At 37.0% G+C, this 19,429-nt stretch overlaps 1 protein-coding gene across 8 annotated transcripts in view; it reads right to left on the reverse strand.

The window, feature by feature from the left end:
- The window catches only part of FTO (FTO alpha-ketoglutarate dependent dioxygenase), a 234,821-nt gene that overhangs the window by 113,191 nt on the left and 102,201 nt on the right, over positions 1 to 19,429 (reverse strand). For 4 of the 8 annotated variants that reach the window (XM_032121613.1, XM_032121609.1, XM_032121617.1 and 1 more), the window contains one exon: positions 16,657 to 16,781. In XM_032121613.1, the coding sequence (XP_031977504.1) occupies positions 16,657 to 16,781 (125 nt within the window). Of the gene's footprint in view, positions 1 to 16,656; positions 16,814 to 19,429 lie in introns of those variants that run through there. The other 4 variants (XM_032121610.1, XM_032121611.1, XM_032121614.1 and 1 more) reach the window with 2 other exon arrangements.

A 19,429-nucleotide genomic window follows, 5' to 3' on the forward strand; every position in this document is an offset into this window, starting at 1 on the left:
TAAATTACAAGACTGCAATTCCAGTGGCTCAGTGTATCAGTTTTCTGTTTCATCTAAGTTTGCTGTGGAGAAAATTGTGGTATCTGACAACAAAGGATTGAAAACATTTACTTTCATGAGTAAGCCAAAAGCTTCTTGCCTTGATTATTTTGAAGATTAAACTCCCCCACCCTCTCCAGCCAAACAGATGAAGATCACTTACATTTTGTTAATGATTCAAAGGGACATAAGGCTACCAATAGAATAATAGAACAGAATTTAAAGTGCACCCAATCAGAAAGGAATATGATTGAGTTAAATTAGTCCAATGCTGAGTTTTAATTCTGAAGTCATGACTATGTTTTTCATGTAGCTTTTAGGTTTGTACCATTAGAAATTTAGGGCAAGCGAGCACTGCCATTGCGTCTTCTGTTTGAAGGGGAGGCATAACACTTAGGACTAACAGTCTATCACCACTTAAATACAGTACCTGTTGTTTACTTTGGAGTTTTTATGTGACATTAGTAAGTTTTTGGCCAGATAGCCAGGCCAGGTTTGTGACATGTTAGCTCTGCTCATACCCAGAGCAGAAGGAGAATGCAGCATCTGTGAGTGTAACACAGACCAGTAATGCCAGCTTGTGTTTCACCCAGAGTCAATCACCAGGATTGGATTAACAAGTAGGAAAGACATAATCAGTGCACGTCACAATGAAAATTCCTTCCTCTAGGTTTGTACCAAACTTGTAACTGAACAAGCAACACCATAATAACAACTTCAGTTGAAACGTAAAGTGTACAGTAATATTAACACTGATTTCCTGCAGTCACTACAGTTTGCTGAATGGTGAGATTAATAAAATTTGTGTGTTTGACATCCAGAAACCAGTTAGAAGTGTTCCCGAGACCAGGGTAACCAATAATGCTGAGGATCCCTGCTTCACAGCAACCCACACAAGTCAATCATGATTGCTACCCCTGCTCAGCAATAACTGATTTCCTAGAAAATGTGAGAATCACAGTGCTTAATACAGAAGAGGGCAGACAAGGATCATTTTTATGCCTAAACTGCACGATAAGCTCTGTAGAATATGGACCATACAGTATTCTTCTAAATGCTCCCTCAATCAGCACATGGTCAAAAACTGGAACCACATCATTATTAATTTATTATAGATTACTCTTTATATTATACCATCTCATAATACATTATGAATATGACTAGATAAGATCAATTAAAAATCCAAAAATGGAAAAGGATGAGGACTGAGGATGCATAGATGGCAAGGCGAGGAGGAGACAGAGAATGAAAAACTTCTGGGGGAAAAAACCCAAGAACTTCCCCCCTTAGGGCCTTTGCTGAAAGCATTGAAATCTATGAGAAAAATATGAAGGCTTTAAGCTGGTGGGTTTATTTTGGACTAAATGCCAAAGAGCTTTTGCGTAGCATTTCAAATAAGACTGCTATTGTGACTGGTTAGACAGAGAAGCTCACTGACTACTAAGCATCAAAGACCGTGTAAGACCATTTCTAGAATGCCTCCGTCTGAATGTGGCTCAGTTCCACATACACAAACCTAGAGTTTCCTCCTTTCACTCCATTATTCAACAGCAGTTACAGTTGGGATATCATGCAAGAATCACCCAATATTCCAAGCCCTACGTTAAGATGATAAACAACTACCTGAAGCTTATGGGTGCTTCCTCCCGTAAGATGTATTCAACCACACAGAAAAAGAAAAATCCCTAACCTGTATTACTTGTAAAAGCTCATTATGATTAAGCTCTTCACTGTCCTATAATTGAAATAATTATTACAAATAACTGTCTCCTAAAAGTAAGCTCATGGATACAGATTTCAATTGTGAACCATCTGGTTGTAGTTTTCCACCTTCCAGCACGGGTGGTGATAGCGGTCATACACTCTAAAATGAAGTTTTAAATAATTTTATCAATACGCACAGCATTCAAGTAATGAACCCCAGAAGTCTCAGCTTCCTAAGATATTTCTGCATTAGAAAAGACAGATGACTACTGAAAGGTTAAGTTAGCATTTCTGCAGCAAACATTACCCCAGTCTAGCACAGGACATAAAACTTGCCATTTGCACCATTAGGTTTGCCAGGACAAATGAGAGGCTGGGTGTGATGTATGGCACAGGAAGGCAACCACAGCTGTTTGCTTCTGCAGAGGAGGACGTAGGTGCTCTGCACCTGAGTCTGCAAATATTTATTAAGCCCTTAACAGTGAGGTTGTGATGTTCAGAACAGCCACTGCTGAAAACCATTATCTATGGATAATTAACTATGTCAGGACACTGAGGTCCTAACATGAGGTCCTCATAATTCCCCACTAAGGGAAAGACAGTACAACGTTATTATAATATATTAGTAATATTTAACAACAGGATCATACTATTTGTGTTTTAATAACGGAGGCTGAATACCATAGTCAGGATTAAATTAATATTAGTTTCTGATAGTGCAGTTTAAGCCAGGTTTAGCAAATGCTCAGTTTTTGTTACTACTAAGCAAAGTGATACTCCAATAAACAATGACAACATCTAAATAGAAAATTATTTTACTTGTAAATAAAGCATTTGTGTCCTTGCAGGTTTAATTACTATTAATGCATTTTTTCCTATCATTTTCCAGAAGTCTAAACTTGGGAGGAAAAATGAAATTAAAAAAAAATTCTTATTTTTAACTTGGCCAACATAATTCACTTGAACTTTGGGAGCCCTTATATTTTTTTCAACCAATTTTTAGAAACAGCTAGAAAAAAAAAATTTCATCACACAATAAAAAGGCTTTTCGACACATGAAGACAAAAGCTTCAGGCCGTTTATTAAGACTACTTCCTACTGTGTTGGGCTTTGTTTTATCTCATAATTAAAATCACACCTGAGCTGGGCCATCTGTGAGAGTGTATTAAGTTTCTTACAAAACATGAAAATCCTTTCATTTTTTCCATACAAACGCCAATAAATCTTGTAGGGTTATTTTTTTGTGTGTGACACAGAAAAATAATATGCTTAAATAAAGGCCAGGCTTTGAGCAAAAAAAATGAGCAGGCAAACAAAATTATTTTTATGTATTCATCTTCAACTGCCCCTCATAATAATTGATACATTTTTAAAAGTTGTACACTTGAACTTTAAAAAAAAATACTTGACAGCATGTTGTTTTACTACGGTTTCTTTTGTAGGATAAAAATAAGAATTAGCAAAAATTGAAGGAAGGCTTTTCCATATCAGTTAGCAATTAAGAGTGTGCAGAAAAAGTCAGTCAGCACTTTTTGAGATCACCATCTACGTTAGCACGCTAATGCATATGCTAATAGGTTCTAGTAAGAAAAAAGAAAAGTTACATATTTCATAAACACAGGTATGGCATAAAGTTTAAGGGAGGTTTGGTTTTCTTTTGCTGGATTTTTTGTTTTGGCAACTTTGTTTGCTTTAAAATACTCTGATGAGACACCAAGAGGATTTCCTTGTACAGACACTGTACAGAGCAAGAAATCCTAAGTACAAACCAGCTCCATCAATAGAATGTCTTCAACAAAGTATTCTGTGTGCAGTTTACACTGAATGACTAATAACAAGAGGACCTGAATTCATGCTAAAAGTCAGAGAAACACAGTAACTTGCCTTGAACATGTGAAAACTCACATACGTGATTCTATTTATATTGTTTCAAACTATTTTCCTTCTAAGAAACAATAAATGTTCTTGAAATTATCTTGTTTAATACTTCTGCTGAGTAAGGAACCAAGCCCATACCAACATCTTGTTTCTTAATCATATATCTTTGCTTAAACAATTTAATTTGCATAGTATTATGGTAGTCAAGCAATCCTACTCGAAGTTCTCTCTCCAATTATGTTACAGCTAATTCAATCCATTTTTGTAAAAAGCAGTTTTGCAATACATCAGTTTTCTTTCCAAATGCAGATTTTCCCTTTCAAAGTTGGCCTAGAGCTAAGAAATAAAGGCACTTTATTCTGAAAAAAGAAATCTTTTCTCATTCAACTGCATAAAATTTTTTTCTTATATTTAAAAGAGAATTACTTTGGTACAGATCATTTTATGTGTCGAATGAAAACCACAAAGATTTCTCAAATCAGATGCATCTCTTTCTGTAACAGTATCACAATCAAAGTCTGAGATTCCATCACCAGAAAGTGTGAAAGAAAATTTACCAGGACCTGTGCTCTAATTCTGTTCTCAATCACACTAACTTAAATCAAGAGTAACTCTCTTAAACTCAGCAGTACTGCAATGGTGCAAAATTAAGCTGGGAAGAGACGATGATGACAATAATCCAGAGACTTTCACATGACTTTAATCAAAATAAAAGTTATGGTTTTGGATACTCAGCAGTCAAATTATCCCTTAAGAAACCAGTATGGGACATCTGAATTCTCAGACTTCTCTCCTGCCCCCAGGCTTCTGAACCTAAACAAACTCATGAGAACTACACTACAGCAGCTGCAGAGAGCCCCCAGCTGTGATGCAGAATCCTAAGTGGGAGTACCCCGCAACAGGGGAATTGCTATGGCAGTATTTATGGATAATCTCTGTATATAGGTTGACATCCTACAGTGTAGGAGATCATAACACACATGACCAGCTGAAGCAACCCCACATTAAATGGGAAATTCTAGCATCACCTAGAACTTTCCCCCTTCTCTTCTGTGGGAGACAAGGAAAGAATGAAGCCCAAAAGGAACTTTGAGAAGCAACACCTCCAGGTCTACTCTCAAGGAGATCCTGTTTTTACACCTCACTTTGCCCAGGGCTCTACCTAATGCAGACCTTCCCTCTAAATAAACTAAACAAATAGAAATACAGGGTTCTGGTCAGTTGAAACTTAGTTGTTGCTTCTGGGAATAAACCAAAATGTGTGCTGTTGACTCTGGGAAAAGGATGGACCTCTAAAAGATAACACAAGGCACATTTACTGCAAATTCCAAGAAGAAAGAAAGAAAGAAAGAACATACATTAAAAATGTAGTCATTTTCAGGCTCTAATGAGCATTTTTTTCCCCTATTCAAACATATAAGAGGTCTAATTTACAATGTCAGCACTATTTTGAAAATGTTTTCTTCCCTGTGTAATGAATAATCCAGAATAATTAGAACTAAATTAAGACTGTCAAAACAAACCAACAATATACATTTAGATGAATTATCCTTACTGTTTTTCATTATTGTGTTTGTTCATTTTCTCCTCAATTGAATTCATAACATTTACTCATTCACAATGGGTCTGTACATTCACATCTGCACTGTGGTTGCCTATGGAAAAGTATCGGCTTTCAGTATTCCTTCTCGTGTGCCCTCCCAGCTGTAAATGAGGTTAGGAAACAACACCATAAACACAGAAGGCCTTTCGAAAGGTAAAAGAGTGGAAGAATAAAAAGCCTCTCAGGAAATTTGATTTGCACTTTGGTTTTATTCTTAAAGGAACACCCAAAGCTTAACAGCATTTAAAACTATTGAAATACGAGATATTAAAGGAAGAGACAGCAGAATAAGGCATTATATTCTACAGCAGTCCTGTATTATTACTATAAAGAGCAGAATAAGGCATTATAGTAATAATAAAAGTGTACTACTAAAATATAAATAGCACTGAATGCTGATCTCATTGTTCTGAGCAATGGGCGGCTTTATTTTTATTACTCCCCCCCATTTTTATTTCTTTTTAGGAAATGAGTGTTTGCAATTCCTTCAGCAACAAAAACAGGACACACACACACAGATATCATAAATAATGCCCATATAAACCCATGCTAATTTATATAATGTGAAACTCCAACACAAATTACTTAGCAGTGAAATTGAACCTCCTCTTATTGTGCATGCGAAATAAAGGCGAACAGATGTGCTCTTCCAGACCGAGCTATTGCTAAAATTAAACCAACAGTCATTTTACAAACCAGCGAGCTATTTCATGTGCCTCTACAGCACTAATCATCTTTTCTCCACCATCCCAGCCCAACAGAACAGCGAGTTATTTATAGAGTTATCTATCTTGCACTTTGCAGATGATGCCTAACATTATGACAACAGTGAAAAGGTCTCCGTACCTGCCTACCTAAAACAAGTTTCTGTAAAGTAATGAACAGAGACAGCTTGGGGACTATCCACCTGCACTGCCTGCCTTTTACTGCCTGCAAAGTGAAACCACAAGGGACTGGCAGAAGGTACTTGTCTGACAGGGCCAGGACAGCCTTTCTCCTCAGTGACAGCCTGGGCCTCGCCTTTTAAACCTGACCCACCATAATTCCTTCACAATGCAGCAGCGAGGCAGCTGACAGTAGCAGCTGCACCTCCTAAGCGAGATGGATGGAATTTTCATAACTAGTTCCCCAAGTTACATTTTACCTTCAAGATAATTTATGAGCTTCTGTGGAGCCTTGAAGAGACAATATGCTTGCCATAAAATTAACTGTAACAGTCTTGTAGGTTATAATTAACACTGGGAGGGTAGCACCAACTGGATGAAACACATGGCATAATTGATGGTGAAACTGGAAATTAAGGAAGCTAACAATATCATTACTGTGCACATCACTTTAGTGAAACCTATGCTTTCCAGGGGTTAATTACAATCCCCTTCCAACGTACACACTCTGACGGGGAGTGGATGAGTGTCACAGCTAGGAGGAGGCAGGTTTGCTGGCAAGGCCACCTTGCACCTGGACTGATGTATATATTGTTTTTTTTGCCTGGAAGAGATATACATGTCAAAGCAGCAGCACCAGCACCTGAACATCTGGCAGCAGGCACACTGTAGCTTAGAGATAGATGATTGCTCAAGCCTCATAGAATATTTCATTTTCGCTGCAGCCACCAGACTTAATGGCAAAGAAGAAAAAATCCTCAGTGATATTTCACTCAATGACATACATTATTAATTTAAATGACTTGAGCAAAGAAAAACATTTTAACTTTATATTGCTGTAACTCAGCAGCAAATAGAGATTTTTTTTTTTCATCAATGTATTATCAATTACATTAGTCTTTAGAAACATGCAGAGCAGTCTTTTTAGAATCTCATCTTTCAAGGGAATACTGAACTGAAGATGCAATGCTAGTGAGCTAGTTAATCAGAAATAATATTATAAACTGCTGCCATCTTTGGGAAGGCAAACATGGAACTCATGTACCTGCATCTAAGACTCCATTCTCTAGCCAAGTCTTAAAGAATCATTAGTGAAATATATTTTTTTGAATCTCTCAAATTATTTTAATGAAACTTTTTTTGTCCCTGGACAACATATGTGAAAATGTACAGATAAATGATGCAACAGTGTCACCTACAGGCAAGCACAACAGGCAGAAGCCTCCTCCAATATTGCACCCTCTTACCTCTCAAATCCTTCTCCTCCCTTCCTTTCCCTTCCTTCAACCACCCCCTCAGTCCCTAATAATACACACCTGGATTCGGGGATTATCCATACCTCCAAGTAGGAAAAAAAGGGCAAATACCTAAAGTGCTTTCAGGATGGTCTAATATAAAATACTTAGATCTTTTATGCATTAAACTACATAGCCTTACAACAAACATGCTGCGCAGCCAGCAAGTCACCTACACTGGAGTGGGTACTGGGATTACTTCACCTCCCCTGTGCACTTGCTCAAATCTACATTAACTAGGTGGTCAAAAATAATTCTGATGAAAATATTTTTCATATCTCAGGAAGACCAAATGCTGACATTATTAAATATGAGAAAATAAAAATGAGAAAATGTTGACTTGCCTAAAAACAACTGGCAAAAATTTTAACAGTATTGTCCAAACTTGTACAAAAAAACACCCTCCAGCATAATTTGGGGCTAAATCTAACTCCAGCATATCCACAGGCATAACTGATGGATCCATTCAGCTTAACCTTGCAGAAAAAGTGGAACACCCTCTTATTGGTAGCTCTTAGAATTCTCAGAACTCTCATTTTCCAACAGAATACTCTTTTCTCCTAGTATTACTGCCCTCACTTTAACACTCAATAGACTTTTCTTGGCTTCTCCCACAAACCCTGCATTTTGAGAACTTGTTTCTCAATTTTTTGATACTTTTCAAGATACCTTTTTGTTCCAATTATTTCTCTCTCTTTCTAATCATATCGCTGATGTCCACCATTGTTACTTTAACACACTTCCTCCCATGAGTTCCTATCTGCTCCACCACCAACCCAGGGTAGATGATCTCTCAAATACAGCAGTATGGAAATATGAGTACTCTATTTCATACCTCTGAAAGAGTTCTCAGTTACTCAAGTAAGTTATAACAGTGTTTCCTATTACTATTACATATGCTCTAAGCACTGCTCCCATTTGGGGCTGCTGTCATTTACCAAAAAAAAGACAAATAATATGAAAACAACGTATGCTCTGTAACAGGTCCCCAGGTTCTCTGTTTTTACAGAACCTCTTAAGCTTAAGAAATGCCAACTTCACTTTTTTAGCTATTTTAAAAGATTAGCATAGTTTATAATTTTATAATTACATAGCAGTGATATATTAAGTATTGAAAATTCAAACAAAATAAATTGAACAAATATTAGTAGCCAAATCATACTCTTCAAATGCCCAAAAGATCTCATCAGTAGCAAGTAAATCAAATCCTATTCTCCAGTTCATCTTAGTTTCTCAGATTAGCTGATACATCTCCAAGCCATTCTTTGACCTCTCCGTGGACTGCACTCCCCTCTTGCCAATCCTGTTAAGATTGCCCAGGAATTTACCCCCTCTCCCAGCACATGATTATCTGCATGTGCTACCATAACTTTAATGCAAGCAAACTGTAGAGCAACGCAGTAGACTGAGCCTCTTTTTGCCCACAGCCATCCATGACATTCACTGGCTTATCACCACCTCACCACCGTAGCCTGGACTGCTCAGAGCATTGACAGCATCTTGCTCAGTTTCAACATCCATTTAATTTTTGGCTGCTCCAGAAGTGCCAGCAACGGTACCAATTAGTGTCAGCTGTAGCAGTTGCTTTATGTGATATACACACCTGCCTACCAGGGCTGGAGCACCGATGCATTTTACATAGGCCATCAAACACAGATACCCAGTGGGAATAATCTTTGGCACTACCTACCTGAACCATATTTAAACTGCTGACCTGAAAACAAAAGGCTTTGTATTTCACTGCCAGTCCCTGGAGCCATCAAGTTCTATATATGTGGAAAAACTTTAATAACACAAGGCTGACAGCCTTTAAGACTTCAGTCAGGAACTTCCGTAAGCACGTGCTCACTTACACTCATGGTATGACATGATCAGCACCATTTGGCTGGGTAAACCCTTTCAGTTATCCTCTGCTTCATCATCATTGGTAATGTATACAGGTCATTTAACACACCTCCAAATTAAACTTATTTGATTCAGCTTTACAAGAGCTAAAGTCCAGTTTGAATAAGGCTTCTATCTTTTTACAGAAGAGAGAATTCTATCTTTAGACTCTTAATTTTAAATGTCTAGTTTTAGACAAAGTTTGAGCTCACAAAAAGTTTGCCAGTAGTGTAATGGATGTTAGACACCATGACATTAGCACATTTTGCTGAAGGCAAAGGAAAGTATGGATTGATACTGCAGAAGAAATAGACCTCAGTGGATAAAATAAAATAAATCTATGATAATTTTTCATTCACTGGACCCCTCACACCTTATCCCTAGTCTATAACATCAGGTCTTTATCTAATGTGGGCAGCTATAGAGCACAGCATAACACGCTGAACCTTCCCAGCCGTTCCCCTTTCCCCCTGCCTCTGGTAGACACCATTCTCTCCTACAGAAAGGATGACAGCTGATGCTAATGCTACTTTGTGGTTCAACTGTCTGATGATGTGGCTAACACTTGGTCTCCACAGATTATAAATTTGTCACTTCTGTGATCTAGTCAATCTCCAGAATCCTGCAGCCTGGAAATGCAATAATCTCCATTTCCAGCGTTCAGGTCTCCCCATGGTAGTGAACAAATCATTGTCAAGCCACTGGAAAAACAACCCTATCTATCTTTCTTGTACTGCAATTATGAAAGCTTACGTAAATAAGGAAATGTCACCAATGCTGAATTTAAAAGCCTGTCCAAGTAAAATCAAACATAAAAATCATAAATCATTGAATAATCTCTGATAGAGTGGGAAAATTCTTTATCACTTTTTTTTTTGGATGCTTTAATTGCACTATAAATAAGGACTAAATTTGTGTCATTTGCCAGTTTTGGAAGTGCCATTGAATTATTTGAAAAATTCATCTAGCACAATAAGAAAAAATCAAGGAAGAAAAAATCAAAAAAGAAAAATGTCAAAGAAATTTCATTTGGTAGTTATTCAGGTATAGGATGATGCATCTCTATGGTTTTTCAGAAGTAAACCATTAAAATTAAACTAAAATGATAAAGTAAACATTCAGTGTAAACAATCCCTACAAAGTGCCTTAATGACAGTCTGACACAAAGGAAAGCCACACACAGAGACCCAGAGCTGAAGTTCTGTAACTTTTCTTAGATTGCCCTACAATACCATTTGGCTTAGGTTGCTACACTACGTAATTTTTTTGCACCATATTTACTGTGCATATCGTGACATCACAAGGTAAGAGGCAGGATTTTCTGTAAGTGGCCACAGCTTGTAAACATATAGTCTTTCCAAGGGTAAAGGGTCAAGACAGTTTCAAAGGAACAGCTAAACAGCAGCATTTAATCAAGCTGCATTTCCATTGTTCTGTAGAGTACTTGGACCTATTGATGCCAAGCTTGGCTGCTTCAAAGACTCCTCCATACAAGGAACACAGGTGAAAGACAGAGGGAGAAAACAGGAAGGGTCATGAGCAGCAAAAGAAATCTGGCAATAAGCAACTGGAGAAAAGTCAAAGGTCAATCAAGGCAGCTGATGTCTAAGCATAACTACAGCAGGAGACCTGACGACTTCATCGATGTTGCAGTGTTTTCTCCACTCATTTGAAAGCTGCAAGGTTGGTTTCCAGTCTGACTCAAAACATCTTCTTGATTAACATACGGTACTCAGGATTACTGAGCCACAATTTACCTTCTGCACATTGTCTAAGTATATTTACATTCTGAAAACCTGTTTTAGGTTACATACTGGGTGCTGAACAGTTTCATTTTCTTCTTTTAAGGAATATTCACACACATAACATCTAAAGTATGAATGTCAAAGAATCCAAAGGGAATTTTCGTTTTTCTCCCTGTGATTTCCAAAATGGTGAATAAAAATTTTGGTGTATGCTCATTGCTAACTTACTGAGACCCATTGTCCAGAGAGGACAACTGTTATCAAAAAACACACTGGAGATCACGCAGCTGTATGTACTGAGATCCTTACTAATTTCAGAAACATGGATACTGGATTCCACAACATGGAAAAAACAAATCTGTCATTCTCATGTTACACAAAACAACCACAAGTTTTAAACAACCCAAATACTTCCCCCCACTCTCTGACAAACTTTGATACCTCTGCAGTGTGTCTGTAAAATTTTGGGAACTGGTATAGCTCCTATTGCAGTAGTTTCTGAAGAGTTCACATTATTTCATATACTTATCATCTCGTCAGGTTTGTGAGAGTTTAAAAAAAATTCAGTATTTTCAACCAGTCTTTCAACTGGTATTATTACATTTCTTTTAAAAAATAGCATTCATGAGTTCCTGACAATACACAAAGCCTATGACAGGAGAAAAAAAAAGCTCCGATTTTCTCAAAGCCCATGTTAACTTCTTAACCCACCAACATTTCCCCTGCTACAGAGCAAACACGGTCCTTCTTTACATCAACACCACTTTCTCCTACTGAAGCTAAAAAGAGTAAAATCTCCCTCAATAACCTCCTTAATTATGATCTAAAATTCCAAGATACAAGTACGTTAGGCGAAAGAAGAAAAAATTAACTTTTTCTTCAAAACAGAAAATAAAATCTATAAAATCTTCCAGTTTGAATCTTATTTAACATGCAGGCTATTTTAGGATTCTATGATAAGAGTCTTTGTTTTTCTCATAGAATTGAAGTGTTATCATAGATTAGGACTCAGTTTTCTCACTAGGTATTTATAATTTATACTCCTATATAAATATCAACATAGAAATCCAGATTTCACTGTTGAGAGCTAAGACTATCTCTGTAGTATTAGTGCTCATTGTAGCTAGAAAAAAAATACATACCTTTAAATTGTTATGTCAAAATTATGAGATCTAAGAGAAGGTTTGACAAAGGCAAAAAATGCTGAGGAATTATAGCTCACATATGACTTGAAACCTGAAACTAATATGATTTGCCACAAGTAAGAGGTTCTTTCTTCCACTGCCATGCAAAAATGCAAGAATATAACCATTCTAGAAATACAGTGACCTGGTCTACAAAATATTACGGGTTATAGAATGACCCCATAAAAAGAGATTTTTTTACTGTGTTATTCTAATGATGCAAGGTTATAAGTTATTGATTTTTACAAGATATAATCAATTAACACTTTTCTGCTGTTTATATCATGAACCAGAAGAATTTTGTGTTTACTTTGGTACAGATTATTTATTAAATGTTTATTCTGTTTTCACAATGTCAATTTGTCATTAGAAGATTTAGAGAGAAGTTAAGATTTCAGAATTTGGGTAAGTCCCACAACTATGAAACTTCAACAATCATTAATAATTTTATCAAACTTTCCACTTCATGTCTTTCCCCAAAACTTTATATTTTCCAGTATCTGGCTGGATTTCCCCTAAGAGAAATGATACAATTTCACTGAGGGGAAATAGCAAAATGGACATCAGAGTCTGTGTCACAATAAAACCATTTTGTACTAATAAAATTTTTCGATTAAAAACCCCATACTTTAGTAATGGTTTAACTAACCATATTTTTCCCTAGCAGTTAATATTTTCAATGCAGTTAAACACTACCCTTTAAATTAATCTCTTGTTGATTTATTGATGACAAATTAGTTTGGTACTTAATGTATCTCTATGAAAAATACAACAAAACCCTACTAGCAATTAAGTGCAGTATGTCATGCAAACATTAAAGACAATGCTATTATAACATGATACAAGTTCTATTAGGAGAAATAAGAGCTACAGTTTTATTTCACTATAGCCCAGTTCTCTCAGGCACTTACTGATCAGGAAGAGTGCAACATTCTCTCTTGAAATTCAAGTACTTTTTTTTCCCCCTGTTTCTTTTTGATATAACAACTTTGCTGGTTCCAGTTAAAAAGCAAAATAAAAAATGTCAATAACATCATCAACAGGGAAAATATTAAGGTCTTTTTAAAAAATGAATCAGGTGCAGATATTGAACTGTACTTTCTCATCCTTTGTCTCACTTTTCAAATGATAATTTCTTCCACAGTCACCATTAAATCTTGATCTATTCCAGCTCTCTGTATGGGTCATTGATTCTAGATGTACCATGGTTATTTTTAAATGTTTCCCTTTCGTAGAGAAAAAGAGGGCTGTCTAGAGCCAGATGGGTAACTTCACACTTCATTTATCAAACCCAATGCATTAGACTCCACCCTCTCTTTCCCACTATTGCTGTTAAATTTCCATATAATTTGGCAACAATTTTCATTATCATACAGTGACCCTAAAAAGTCTATCCAGGTTTGCATGGTTAGTCCGAAATTCACAGCTGTTCCCTTCACCCTCTGTTACAGTAGAATCTGAGGTTCCCCTAACTTTATAAGCTGAACAGTGACCTTCTGTAAGCAGAGGTCAAGAAGGGGTCAGTTCAAAGGGCTAGAGCAGCTCTTTAACAGCTATAACAACCTGTCCATCAGGCACTATCATGCAGTATAAACAAATTTGGGGCTTTGGAAACTCTGGACCATTTCTGTTAACACTCAGAGGACATTCACTGAGTCCTACCTGAAGTATTTTGGATCACTACCACTCAGAGAACAACTTGAATCCCTGGAAGACCTGCTCAGATACTTAAGATACCAATGACATCTTTGCATCACAAGTCTATGAAATGGTGAGTACAACACTAAGCACACTGCCATGTGTTTCAGGCTGTGGAGCTGAAATAAAATCTTAAGAGTCATTTCAGTCTGTTAATATGCAGAAACACTGGTACAACTCTCAGCAAAAAACACAAGAATATGCTTTAATGGAGTAGGTACAAACCAGGACAGCTCATATGCCTCTGGGAAAGGCTAAATTTCCAAAAGTTTAAGCAGTTTATATCACCAGTTCCCAACATGTACTTTTTTTTTTTTTTAATTTCAGGTGTTAATGACACAAATAAAACACAAGAAAGAACAGAATGACTACATAACTCTACAAAGACCAAGTGCAGAGTGAAGTTTTCTGCCAGCTGCCCTCCCTTCATTGACCTAAATTTCTTGAAGTTGTACTGTTCATAATCTGCTCTCTAATGCACAATGTAAGGTAATTAGAGTCATCTGTATTTAACTTCCACAGGAAAAAAATTCTATTATCTAATCTAGCTGATCCCCTGATAGCCTGTTGAAAGTAAAGTACTGTAACCTATTGCCTGCCCTTTGACAAGTGCTAATTATTTCCTGTCCAAGCACATTTTTCTCATGTAATTCCAAAGTACACAATAGACTGATCTCTAAAACATGGGCAGCCCTGCTTGTACCACGGCGGACGTTTTATAACTTTCAGCACCGTGTGCTCCATGGCTGCCACAGCCAGTGTTTCATTCCAGACACGGAGCTGAGGCTTTGATGGAGCCAAGTGAGGTGTACGGTAACAGTCTCTTTATGCAGATCATATGGATGAGACTCCCAGATAGGTCACTGGGATGGGAAACATCAAATGGAAAGAAAAAGGATTATGGATATTTAATACTCAAAGGACACTTTCTTTTAGAACTTTCAAGGCACAATGCTCTTGAAATTTTCTTTCAGGTGTTTAGTTTTAAGAAGGCCTGCACTTCATCTGCTTGTGCCTCTCCCACCCCCCAAGAGCTGCAGCTTTGCTGTGTCAGAGGCTGGGCTACGTCTCTAACTGCAGCCCTGGCTCCAGCCCCAGAGCTCCCTGTGAGCAGTGAGTGGGGCCAGGAGCACTGAAACCCACAGTACTTCTAAATTAATCACAACTGCCATGATATCTGATGACTTTGTATATTAGGAAATCACTGTTAAACAAAATGAACTCTAAAAACGTATCCCACTCATTAGGAACTTTCTATTCTGTTTCACAACGAAGATGCACATGCCCCACAGAAAAGCTTTAAGTGATTTCCTCTGTTTCCAACATAGCTAAAACATCTGCATTATTTAGTATGTATGGTGATGGAAGGCAAAAAACCAAATAAACAACCCCCCTGAAAAAAAAACAACAAAACCCAACCAATCAAAAAAAAAAAAAAAAAAAACCAAAAAAACCCAAAAAAAACCAACCCAACAAAAAACCCATAAAAATCCCTTAAATTGCTCAAGAAAAAAATGTAAACCCTATATAATAATACGGAAAATATTTTAGAGCCAGCTTACTCAGAAATCTTAAATGAGTAGCATACAAACAAACATTCCATACTGACAAGGACACAAACTTAGAAAACACAACCTGTAATTTTAAAAATAATTACATGTAATTATGTTCAATTTTTATCTAAAATTTCTAAAATGTTTCATTTACTATAATTATTTGGAGCAGGAAAGATACTCAAGTGTCAGACACAAAATCTAGAGATAACATTTTTAAAAGCAATCTCATGGAATCTTCAGGAACTACACCAGCAAAATACAAGAGATTTCCCTTAACTGTAATATTTAGTGCAGATAAAACAATCATGCCAGTTAAATGCTAAATTTGCATAACAAAAATCTGATTTAAAAATACTTTTGACTAAAAACTATATTTAATTGTAAGTAAGCAACATCTCCTGGTTTTAAATATATATATTTGGCAGAAAAATTTCACAGACTGCTAGATATTGTATGTAAATATCAAATAAAATAGTAAGAGATTATAAAATTAGTATAAACCTATAGCTTTTAGACATAGGTGTGAAAAAAGGTGACATCAACTCATTCAGCAGCTAAAGACAAGAACATAAGGTAGAACATGGTGGAAATTCTCTTTCATTCACCTGTTTCTGAACAAACTAAAAGTATGGTGTATCTGGTGCTTCTGAAATGCATTCAGCTGATTACACACCAGCAACATAAACCTTTCCAAACAGAAACATAAACTGCTTTTTAACACTGTTAACAGCACCTCCTGATCTATGGCAGTGGGTTCTCTTTAAGAACTCCGTATAGTAAAACAGTCACACAGTATGAATTCCAGCACTACACACACACCCGTATCACCCAACACGACCCAGCTAACACCAGCAGGACACCACAAGGAAATGGGAGGAGCATGAAGAAAGCAGCCAAGAGGTGAAGAAGTGTAATTTTAGCAGAGTATTCCAGCCAAGAGCATTGCTCATATTGGCAGCAGTATGTGGAAAACCTGAAGGCACTTTCGGTGGCACCACTCCTCAGATCTGAGTGCTGCCTACCAAGCTGTGCACTGTATGAGCACAGTAAGGGAGCAGCTTACCCCACAGAAACATGGACTATCCCATCCCATTCAAGGAATTCCTATTTGAACAGTGAAAATTTAGAATTTTTTTTTAAAACATCGTTTTTCTCCACTCAAGGGATTTATAGGAGTATTTCTCACCTTGCTGTCCATTCTTTACGTAGCTTTTGTCTCTCCTTAAGAAGTAGCAGGAAGCAGCTGATGGTCTCATTCCTTTGTTCCTCAATTTGTTGCTCTTTTCTAACTTCAGAGAGGACCAGACTTGTCTTAAAGGGAGGAAACACATAAAAATTATAATCTAGAAATAGAAAACAGTGTGTAAAATTAATAAAAAGCCCATAAGCAAATAAGGACAGTAAATCAATAACTTTTTTTATTACAGTTCCACTGCTGACAAATCAATACAGTAAATGATGGTTAGAAATGGCCACCATATATTTGGTATTTAATCAATATACATGGCACATAAGGTAAACCTAAAAATCTCATTGCCTTAAGTATCACAACAAGACATTGTGTATTCTAGCCCACATTTTCTTGAGGCATAGTTATTTTCTAAATATTATATCTTGTATCAAATAATATCAGAAGTATTTTCCTCAATGTAGCATTTGTTTGGGGGATTTCACTCTCCCCTTTGGTCCTTGGTAAAGCTATTGAAGAAAATTGTTTGTATTGTACCTTCTGAATGGAATTTTTGCTGATGTCCCCATGTTCTCTTTATCATTAAATACTTCAAATAAACAACTAATAAAGTCTTTTAATATATGGAATAAATTAGAAAATATATATACACATATATATACATGCAATGGGTTTAAGTAATCTGAAGGTGGATGACAGTCTCTGCAGATCAAATGTTACTGGCCTTACCAAACGTTGTGCTGACAGCTGATGTAAGAGAACTGGAGATGCTCTTACCATCCTTCATGCTTGCACCAAGCTGACTCCAGATCCCTCCCTCCATCTTTGCCTACTAACTCATGCACCATTTTCTCCTCTTCTTTCCCTGCGCTTCTCCACGTCTACCAAGTTGGGAAGGAAATGGTTGATGCTCAGCTACCAACCAGTCTTACATGCACCAATGCCCATGTGCTCCTCAATGTGCAGCAGGGCCACCATGGCAGAGACTGAGAGTCTCTTCAGCGAAGGCATTATATTGCCTTTTTCACCTCAACCAGCCTCCAATATACACTGAATTATTTTTGATATTCTAACCTTTACTCACATGTTCTAAAAATGTATCAAAGCATCTAAATGCTTTTGGGAAGGATGACAGAACAGAATTCAGAAGACTGAATTCTTACACAAACCTGTTTTCATGAAAAGGAGGCAAAAAAAAGTTTCTCACCTGGGAAGTTGTGCACGTGAGTTTGAAAACACAAACATAACCAAGAGCTGCAATTCCAATTCCCAGCATAACCCCCCTTATTGGAACAACATGACAAAACACATGGCATATTGCCTCCTCCTCAACATCACATACACATTACATTCTGTCCTGCCCAACTAAAATTCCTCTGGGAATTTGGGGAGAGAAATGATTGTTATTATCTTCAGTTTGGAAAATAGACAGATCTATCCTCGTTCTGATAGGGTTTTTTTTCCACAACAATAACATGCAGATTATACACTTCTTAAACTATGTAAAGTAGGAGTAGCACTGCTACTGCCATGGTTGTTCCAAGAGAGAAGCATGACAGGGTTCACAGAGCCGGAAAATAAATGTATTGCAGCAACATCACATGACAAAGAACAAAAAGCATCTTTCTCTCCACCTCCCAGCTATATCTACCAAAAGGCATTACCCCATCATATGGGACTTAAACATCAAGAACATTTTCTTGTAAAAACTCAAAATGTTCAAAACTCTGTCTATACAGATCACATTCTTGACCCTGCTACAAAGCAAACAAAAAGCCAGAGAGCATTTTCAGATAAGGATTCACTGACATGGGTTTCCCTTGCACTGACCTACAACATCTTTTCCACAAGCTCTAATATCCGCCAACTTCAACAATTCTGACCTTAGAGCCTCGCTTCCAGCAGCTGCACAATTTAAAGCAGGATTTGATAGAGGACTACAGCAAGTGGGAACTCACTCACATGAGATGATGTACATTCTTTAATGGTGCAAATTAACACTCCTTGTCATTCACAATAAATATACCTACTAGGGCTTTAACTTTTATATTCATCATGTACAAGACATCACAGAGCACTACAACCAGAGTTTACCTCTGCATTATAGGATGATAAGACTGTATCCATACAGCTAGGCTACAGTCCATCAATATTTCCCTTTCAGAATCTTTGGATAGCCATTTTAATCACAAAGGGAGAGGAAAATCCCCTGGTGATGGTGAGATGTCTGCTTCTCTCCAAGACTTCAGGAAAGTCCCAAGTTTAATGATGCCATGCCTTGCAAAGCTAAATGTATAGTTATTTGGTGCAACAAACATCAGGATCCTGTAAATAAATGATTCACAAAGTGCAGAGCATGGAGAACTGGTAGTTGCTAAAGAATTTTCAGTCAAAATCTGATGAAAAGGTGATGTTAATAGATTATTATCAGTCCGAGATGGGTGATCACTTCTCCAAGTATTCGCAATCACATTGTATGTGATATGGTATGAATTCTGTTGACCTGGTCAAATTGCAAGTTTGGTCCTGAGTATCATTAAGTAAAGTTCCCTCCATCTACAGAAACATCAGAATTCTGGAAACTGAACATAATCTATTTTTTACTGAGAGAACAATTATATTGCTCCAGCCTTCTGTTAACACCTTTCATTTATGTGGTGATGTACATGGCTCAAGTGAAACACATAGTTTGACACTGACATCATAAACGCTTCTTTATTGAGCCCTGTGAGTACAGTCACAGCTACCTGGAGGGTGAAATAGTATTATT

Source organism: Corvus moneduloides, chromosome 12 (assembly GCF_009650955.1).
Source record: "Corvus moneduloides isolate bCorMon1 chromosome 12, bCorMon1.pri, whole genome shotgun sequence".
Taxonomy (NCBI): Eukaryota; Metazoa; Chordata; class Aves; order Passeriformes; family Corvidae; genus Corvus; species Corvus moneduloides.